At 40.3% G+C, this 9,802-nt stretch overlaps 1 protein-coding gene across 2 annotated transcripts; it reads left to right on the forward strand.

Moving 5' to 3' along the window:
* Nucleotides 1–578: 578 nt before the first annotated feature.
* On the forward strand, nucleotides 579–9,524 carry cldn15lb (claudin 15-like b). 2 transcript variants are annotated; one of them, XM_072690781.1, is made up of 5 exons: nucleotides 579–798; nucleotides 6,120–6,284; nucleotides 7,240–7,321; nucleotides 7,466–7,579; nucleotides 8,164–9,524. In XM_072690781.1, exons 1-5 carry the CDS (start codon nucleotides 579–581, stop codon nucleotides 8,252–8,254), a joined length of 672 nt encoding a protein of 223 aa, XP_072546882.1. In that variant the 3' UTR covers nucleotides 8,255–9,524. The 2 variants fall into 2 exon arrangements, with proteins under 2 accessions (XP_072546882.1, XP_072546881.1); XM_072690780.1 differs by lacking the exon at nucleotides 579–798 and adding an exon at nucleotides 2,280–2,668.
* Nucleotides 9,525–9,802: the final 278 nt, after the last annotated feature.

The following is a 9,802-nucleotide window of genomic DNA, read 5'->3' on the forward strand; positions in this document are numbered from 1 at the left end:
GACAGATTCCTGTACTCAGCCTCTGATTGGCTGCTGGTTACTCTGAGGGCCTTTCTCCTCACTGGAGTCCGTTTGGCTACTGTGTTTCAGGGTTACTGACCCAAAACCAATATTAACACAGTGACCTCAGGGCCCTCACAGTTTCGCTCCTCACACAGTCTGAGAGAAACGTTCTCGGGGACTCTCTGGTACTGAAGCTGCTTTCTTCAGGAAACTCCAAGAGGAGGCCACTACGTCTTGGTGCCAGGATCTGCTGCAGGTTCTCAGAGCAGGTGAGTGGAGCTGGAAGAACTAGAAGGTCATAACAGGCACGGTGGACTGAGCTGTGTTCGACAGCTTTAGGGCAGTATCTAATCCCAATGCATTTTTTCTCAATGCATTTTTTCTAATCCCCACAGCATTCCTGGTATTTTTTCAGCCAGAAGCCTTCTGAGATCAGATCGACCCATATTTCTTGTAACTGTATCCTAGTGATGCATTTATTTCACAATGTAGTCTGCTTTTAAAACTTTGATCTAGAGCTGGAGCTGTATGTGTGTGTGTGTGTGTGTGTGTGTGTGTGTGTGTGTGGTGTAGTGATGGCGGAGGTGGCGGTGGAGGTGCTGGGTTTGGTCCTGGCCATTGTGGGCTGGTGTTTGGAGTCCAGCAGCACTAACTCTGATAAGTGGCGCATCAGCTCACACTCTGAGGCCGTGATTACCAGCAGCTCGCAGTATGAGGGCCTGTGGACCACCTGCGCTGCCAACTCTATGGGGGCCGTCCAGTGCCAGAGATACAAAACCATTCTGGGACTGCCTGGTGAGTCACTCTCTCTCTCTCTCTCTCTCTCTCTCTATCACACACACACACACACACACACACACACACCCTTTATTTTCAAAACAGATGGCCATTTCTGCTCTTCCGATGGAGGGCGTGGCAGTGACGTACCCTACAGACTAATTTACAGTCAAAGTAATTTACAGTAATTGTTATTTTACAGTCAGACTGTAATTTTGAGTATTAGTGATGCACAGCAGTACTAAGTTAGTTACTGTAATTTGCAGTAGTGCTGACTTTGAGGATCAGTGATGTACAGCAGTACTGATTTACAGTTAGCATAATTTATAGTACTTGTAATTTTACAGTAATTTTACAGTGACTTTACAGCTTTTACAATACGTAATTCTACAGTAATTGTAATTTTATAGTATTTTGAATATCACTGATGTACAGAAGTACTCATTTACAGTAATTCACAGTAATTGTAAATGTACAGTCGTACCATGTACAGCTGTACTAATTTACAGTAGTTGTAATTTACAATAATTGTACTTTTACAGTTGTACTGATTTTGAGTATCAGTGAACACAGTAATTATAATTGATAGTAATTGTAATTTGAATGATACCCATTTTAAATATCAGTGACATACAAAAGTACTAATTTACAGTAATTGTACTTTTACAGTTGTACTGATTTTAAGTTTCAGTGATGTACAGCAGTACTAACTTACAGTAATTATATTTTATAGTAATTGTAATTTGAGCGGTACCCACTTTAAATATCAGTGACATACAGCAGTACTAACTTACAGTAATTGTATTTTATAGTAATTGTAATTTGAGCAGTACCCACTTTAAATATCAGTGACATACAGCAGTTCTAATTTACAGTAATTGTACTTTTACAGTTGTACTGATTTTGAGTATCAGTAATGTAAAGCAGTACTAATATACAGTTACTGTAATTAACAGTAATTGTAATTTTATATTAGTAATAGACAGTCATTATATTTTTGTGTAATTACAGTTATAACATAATTATTATAATAACTTTAAATTAGTACTGCTGTCCATCACTGATTTCCAGTTATACTAGTGTTCAGTACTTCTTTACACTAATAGTGTAGCGACGCTGCTGGCCGACGCTGAGGTACAATCAGGTCACACTGATAATATAAACCATAAACCTGACGAAGAATACAACACACCCACCTCAGACACACAAACACACACACACACACTTTATACTCACAACATCTCTCAACATGGCCATTTAGTGTGTGTACAGGTGTGTATAGGACACTTGTTTGTGTGTACTAGTTTAAATAATGCTCTGTAATGAAAAGTGTCACAAACAGAAACCCAGAGTCATCTCCTCCTTCGCGGCTCCATCGTCATCATCATCATCTCCATCATCTTCCAGTGTCATCATGGTTTCTGTGGGCTGGGCTCAGGTTTATGACTTTATGGCTCTCCTGACTAAAGTCCTCTCGACACTTGACACACTCCGTCCATCACACACATACACGCACCTGGACAAAAAGATCCTCTCCTGGAGCTAAAACTGAGCTTAGACCTGGACAGGAACCCTGGATTTTAGTGTTAGATCAGTGTGAACAGGTGGACAGGTTCTTGTGTGGGCCTCCTTTTTTTGTGTAGCAGTGGCAGTGTGTGTTAGCGTGTGACAATGGCGATGGCAATGGAGATTATAGGTTTTCTGATGTGCGTTGCCGGCTGGCTGCTGACCGGAGTGTCACTAGCCAACGATTACTGGCGGGTTACATCGTTTGCGGGCAGCGTGATCACGTCCACCCGCCAGTACCAGAACCTGTGGTACGCCTGTGCTGAGGCCAGCACCGGGGTCAAGAACTGCAGGCGGTTTGAATCCATGCTAGCTCTGGAAGGTAACGTACACAACCTACACACAGTACTGGGCGATATAACCATCTATGATATATCGTCTACCCTGGTATGTTGTTTAGAACAGATGAAAACACCCCAAAATTAAACCACTTTTAGATTTTGATTAGTGTGTGTGTGGTGGGGGGGGGGTTGTTGTGTCTATAGTAGGGGTGTAACTACAAGCTTCAAAATTAGATTCAATACAATACAGTGGCGTACTGCTATTCTTTATGTCTAAAAGTTTGTGGACACCCCTTCTAATGAATGCACTCAGCTACTTTAAGTTGAACCCATTACAGATACGCACACACAGCTTGTCTAGTCCCTGTAGAGAAGGACTGCCAATACAATAGGACTCTCTGAAGCAAATATTCATGAACCTATTGTCACCATGCTGCCTAATGCCAGGTGCGGGCTAGAGGGGTATAAAGCCCCCCAGCATTGAACTGTGGAGCAGAGAAACTGTATTCCCTAGAATAATGGATGGAGCTCCATCCAGTTCTTTTGGGATAGATAGATAGGTTGAGGAGTTGGGGATGATGAGACGGGGTGGTGATCATCCAACATCCTGACCTTACTAACGCTCTTGTCTCTGAATGCAATCAAATCCTCACAGTAATGCTCCTACTCCAAAAACTAGTAGAAAGCCTTCTTCCCTGGAAAGTCAAGACAGTTACTCCAACAAAAGCAGAAGAAACCGTTTTTAATTCTCTTGGTTTTGGAAGAAACTATGAATAGGCAGATGTCCCAATACTTTTGTCCGTATAGTGTATAGCCAGTGTTTTAGCCCTATGCCAACTAGCCACTAGCTACTTTGCTTGTCATGATACAGCAATATAAATCAAAGCAAGTCTGCTAAGTAAATCCAGAACAGAATAGTGGTCCCAGTAACAGCAGACCTGTTTGAATCTAGTTTACAGTACGGTGTTAAATCTGTTTGTACATAACTGCATGTTTTTATGACTAACCGCTAATATGGAGCTTGCAAGGCTGCTGTAGTCTGTATTTTTGATGATGGCCTGACTGGGAGGAAGAGATTAAATTGATCTTTATACCATACAAGGAAATGTGATCTTTTTTGGCAGTGCTTGGTACTAAATGAGAGCGATTTACTAGCCCAATGCTAATGCTAATCTTGCATTTCCTGGAAGTAAGTATGGTGTAATTTATTTGGGCATTTATCAAATTCAGTGTGACTGTTGTTGAGCATAGTGGCGTAACGCTATTCTCATTATCTAGGCTACAACATTTGAAATTTGGGGAAATTTGTCAGAAAGCCTTATCACTCATGAATCTGCCAATCAAATTCCTGATAAGTTATAGAACCGGACTTCCTCCAGTAAAACTTTTACAGCTGAAATAGGTATTACAATTGTTTTCTGGGTGTTTTTGTCGGGTTAATGTGTATATAATTTATATAATTTATAATAAAATTTATAATTTATATATATATAACTTAAGAAATTAATTAATGCTAACTTACCAAACCTTTTAATGCTATCATGCTCATTTTACTAATGCTAACCTATTTACATTTACACTGTAATGCTAATTAACTTTAAATACCAACTTTATCTCTTAATAAAGCTAGTCATGTACATTTTTCAATGGTAACTTACTAACTTTATTAAATTTTATCTTACTTACATACTGATCGTATTAATGCTAACATAATTTAAGTAATGCTAGCATAGTAATTTAATTAATATTGACTTATCAATTAATAATGCTAGCCTTGTAATCAATGGCATTTAACGGTAACTTACTAACATTATTAATGTTAACTTATTCACTTTAATGCAAACTAATTAACTCTATTAATGCTAACTTTAACACTTAATCATGTTAGCCTTGTAAATGTTTCAGTGGTAATTTAATAACTTTATTAATGCTAACTCACTAACCTCATTAATGCTACCAGGTTCATTTAATTAATGCTAACTTTATTAACTTTAATAATAACTGTATCACTTATTAATGCTAGCCTTGTCATTTATTCCAATGGTGACTTACTGACATAATTAATGCTAACTTAATTACTTTATTAACACAATAACTTTAATGGTAAGTTGTTATTTTTATAAATGTTAACATACTAAGTGATTTATGCTCATGTTTATTTATACTAACTTACTAAATGTATTACTATGAACTTACTAGATTTATTATGCCTTCATTATCTTTATTTTATGCTTAGTTATTCAACACCCTTTGCCGGTCAGGTTAACAATCAAACAAGACTAAAACTTCAACTAATACTACAAGTGGTTTCTCCAATTCAACACAAAATACTAATATTGACGATTGCAGTCTTAGAATTATTCAACTCCCTGAATAGAATCCCTCATAAGAGCGTGCATTTGCAAATCAGGTGGCAAATAAAGGGCTTCATCATCAGGTGGGCTAGGGGGGGTTTGCCAACTGTGATGTTCGGGAAGAGATCACTGCCTTCACAAGCAAGAAAAAGGATACCAAATTAGCAAAGACACTGAATGTTCCTAGAGATTCAGCTGAAGGTAGAGTTAAATGAACACTGGCTACACTACCTGGACATGGCAGAAAGAGGAAGCTATCACTGGCTGCCACCAGACTTCTAAAGAGGCAGGTGGTCAAAAAGTCAAGTCAAGTTACTGCAAAAGATCTACAGAAGGATTCAGTGGCAGCAGGCAATGAGGTTTTAGTTTGCACAGTAGGGTGAAGATGAAATGCTAAAGGTGCCCATGCCCGTACACCTCTACTGATCCAAAAGCACAAGAACAGTCGACTTCAATCTGCCCAGAACCAGATAAAGCCACAAAAGTTCTGGGATTCTGTTCTGTGGAGCGATGTGGAAACAAAACTGGACCTTTTCGGCCTATGGTATGTCTGGAAGAGGAAGGCTGAAGCATATGTTGAAAACAACACCCTGCCTACAGTGAAGCATGGTAGTGGCTCGGTGATGCCCTGGGCCTGCTTTGCTCCCTCTGGTTCTGGAATCCTGCAGTGTTTGAAGGGCAAGATGGATTCATTGATAAAGTATCAGGAAATCCTAGGAGAAAACGACATGCCTTCTGTGAGGAAGCTGAAGCTTGGCCATCATTGAACCTTACAACAGGACTGTTATGCCAGTAAGGTCATTAGACTTAGTGGGGTCAATGGTTCCTTAGACTTAGTAGGGTCAAAAGACTTAGGGGGGCAATGGTTCCTTATACTCTCTAGGGTCAATGGTTCTTCAGATAAAGTCTACGGGGCTTGGTTTCAGAAGATGTCCTGGAAGATTCTGGAGTGGTCACCGCAGTCGCCTGACTTGAACCCCCTAATGGGACCATTACCAATAAGATTGAATGAAAATATGATGCTATTGAATTTCATCAAAACCACCCAGAACAATATGCGTAATATAATAACCATTATATATGAATCTCATATATCTTTGTCATCATTGTGTGTGTGTGTGTGTGTGTGTGTGTGTAGGTTACGTGCAGGCGTGTCGAGCTCTGATGATCATCGCTCTGCTGTTTGGCCTGTTCTCCATCCTGCTGTCAGTTCTGGGCCTCAAATGCACCAAACTGGGCAGCATGTCAGATGAGGGTAAAGGGCGCCTCACGCTGACCGCTGGAGCCATGTTCATACTGTCCGGTCTGTACCACACACACATACTTACACCAACACACACACACAGTACTGCACTTGTCAGATCTTACAGTGACACATATGTAACTGTACCTGTTCAATAGGGTCAATAGACTTAGTGGGGTCAGTGGTTCCTTAGACTCTGTATGGCCAATGGTTCTTCAGACTCTGTAGGGTCAATGGTTCCATAGACTCAGCAGGGTCAGTGGTTCCTTAGACTCTGTATGGTGAATGGTTCCATACTTAGTAGGGTCAATGGTTCTTCAGGCTATGTAGGGTCAGTGGTTCCTCAGACTCAGTAGGGTCAATAGACTTAGTGGGGTCAATGGTTCCTTAGACTTAGTAGGGTCAATAGACTTAGGGGGCAATGGTTCCTTATACTCTCTAGGGTCAATGGTTCTTCAGAGTCTGTAGGGTCAGTGGTTCCTCAGACTCAGCAGGTTCAATAGACTTAGTGGGGTCAATGGTTCCTAAGACTCTCTAGGGTCAATGGTTCCATAGACTTAGTAGGGTCAATTATTCCATAGATCTAGTAGGGTCAATGGTTCCATAGACTTAGTAGGGTCAATGGTTATTCAGATTCTGTAGGGTTACTGGTTCCTCAGACTCAGTGGGATGAATAGACTTAGCAGTGTCAATGGTTCTTTAGACTTAGTAAGATCAATGGTTCCTTAGACTCTGTAGGGCCAATGGTTCCATATACATAGTAGAGTCAATGGTTCTTCAGACTCTGTAGGGTTAGTGGTTCCTCAGATTCAGCAGGGTCAGCGATTCCTTAGACTTAATAAGGTCAATGGGTCCTTTGACTTAGTAGGGTCTAAGGAACCTTTGACCTTGTTCCCTTCACAGCTGCTTATTCTGCTTCACTCTCTCAGGAGTGTGTGTGAGCATGAGTGTGTGTGCTAACTACTCTGCTCCCCCCCCCCCTCTCTCTCTCTCTCTCTCTCTCTCCCTTTCTCAGGTGTGTGTGTGCTGATTGCGGTGTCCTGGTACGCTGCCCGCATTGTGCAAGAGTTTAATGATCCTTTTTATGTTGGAACAAAGTGAGTAACATCTCATACACACACACACACACACACACACACACACATTAAGATGCTCCCACACCAACCAATTTTTGTTGTGTATTTTAAACTTCATATGCAAATAAAGAATGTGTGTGTGTGTGTGTGTGTGTGTGTTTACAGGTTTGAGCTGGGTGCTGGCCTGTATCTGGGCTGGGCTGCAGCAGTGTTGGTGATTTTGGGAGGTGGAATGCTGTGTGGATCTTTTAGAAGAGCATCCCCAAGTACAAACGCAAGGTGAGCAGCTTTATCACTTACTCTCAGATTCAGTAGAGTCAATGGTTCCTCAAACTCACTAGGGTCAGGGCTTTTCCAGACTCAATCAATAGATTGTAGGGTCAATGGATTGATTGGATGGATTGAATTTGTAGGGTCAATGGTTCCTTAGACTTTTCCTTAGACTTAGTGGGGTCAGTGGTTACTCAGACTCAGTAGAGTTCATGGATCATCAGACTCAGTAGAGTCAATGGTTCCTCAGACTCTTTAGTGTCAATGGATTCTCAGACTCTGTATGGTCAAAGGATTCTCAGACTCTGTATGGTCAATATTTTCTCATGCTCACTAGGGTCAATTAATTCTCAGTATCCTTAGTAGGGACAGTGATTCTATAGATTTAGTAGGATCAGTGGTTCCTCACACTGTAGATGATCATCTTAGCCAGATCAGTGGATCATCATCAGAAAACAAACTCTCAGAGTTGAAAGAGCTTCTTCTAAGGCATTGCTCTAAGGGTGTAGACTGAAAATACATGACATAATTTAACTGAAGGATATCTCCTCTCTCTCTCTCTCTCTCTCTCTCTCTCTCTCTCTCTCTCTCAGGGCGTACAGCTATAACTACTCCGGTCAAGGTCAGAAGATCTATAAAGCCACTCCCACAGTTGAGAGTGGCAGCTCCAAAGCATACGTCTGAAAAAGCTGGAAGAGAAACCAACGACCTTTTAACAGAGCTGACGTTTATAAACCCTTCCCCCGTTTCAATACAGGTCATAACGTACCCTCGTCCACCTGCCATCGCCATTTCCCCTTGAGGAAATCCCTAATTTGATCGTAACAGTTTAATTACTATATTAGCTGAAGTGAGGATGGTTATATGAGCCCTCAGAGAGGCAAGGGAGCAAGCGAATGTAAGTGGTGGCTTTGGCAACAGCCCTGAATGAGAAATCACTGGACAGTGGAAGTTATTGGAATAACTGAGATTTAGGACGTAAACTCCACCATCTGTAATGTGACGCTGATACAGCTTCGTTACTTTACTTTGCTAGCGCGCTAGTACACAAGCTAAGGGCTACTTGCTCAAAAAGACCCCAAATTAACGGGATACTCTTTACGTGTTTCGTACAGCTAACTGATTAGCACACCGAGGCTAGCGTAGCCGTTCCTCGTTCTCCGGCCCACTTGCTGCCACCTATGTAAACTTCGGCTAACCTCTGGCACGTCCAAAAAGGACATTGTGAAGACAGTATTGAAACGGGGCCCTGTTTCTGAAATGTGTCCATAGCTTTTAATTGTGTGTGTGTGTGTGTGTGTGTGTTCGCCGTGCTCCTGTATCAATGAGCTAAATTATCATGCTTGTGTGAGTCTGTGTTACATTCTCAGAATATGGCTGTAGTTTCGTGGAATCGTGTTTTATTGTGTTGTCTCGAACCCGAATGGAAAAGCAGTCACTGGATGTTCATGTGAATAAACACCTGCCTCTGAGCTGAGCGTTACCTTGTGAACTGTCTCCCTCTGCTGGCTAGGAGAGCACCTCTGCTGCAGTCTCTATAGAGGACACTGGACACAGTGGGGATTATTTCAGGGGGCTCTTTTTCACACCTTGAAAATATGCAACATTTTACTTTTTTTTTTCAATAATTCCCCATATAGTTAACCAGTTAACACCGTCGTTCCAAGTGTTTTGCTGTATAACTTTGGGTTATAATATGATAATAGTTTGACTCTTTCTGGTCATATATATATAAAATAAATTATAAATTCATATTTATAAATTCTATAAAGAACCATCTACAAAACAAATTCTACCACAGAAAATAACTTTTTAAAAGCGTTATAAGCATTTATATGATTCTTCAGGAGCTTTTGGCATTACTAAAGAATCCTTGAAGAACCTTGGTAATTTGTGATTTGTGATTTTTAAACAATTTTTGGGTAATATGAGATTTTTTAGAGTAAAATTTAAACGTTTGGGTGTTTTTATCTTTTCTAATTAAAATTTTGCCTTTCAAATATTAATATTCACAAAGTAAAACGTTTGTTTTTGTACGTAGAACAATTGAGTTTGCAGATGTAACAACTGAATTTCTACTATTAGGGATTCATTTCAGGACATAATTTTAATGCCAAAATTGATGAAAAGTAAGATCTGATGTTTTTTAATGTATTCAATTTCTGATATCATGAAACGTTTGTTTTTTATTTTATTGTTTTTCTTATTTTTCTTATTTTTAAGTACACCATG

Source organism: Salminus brasiliensis, chromosome 11 (assembly GCF_030463535.1).
Source record: "Salminus brasiliensis chromosome 11, fSalBra1.hap2, whole genome shotgun sequence".
In the NCBI taxonomy this organism is placed as follows: Eukaryota; Metazoa; Chordata; class Actinopteri; order Characiformes; family Bryconidae; genus Salminus; species Salminus brasiliensis.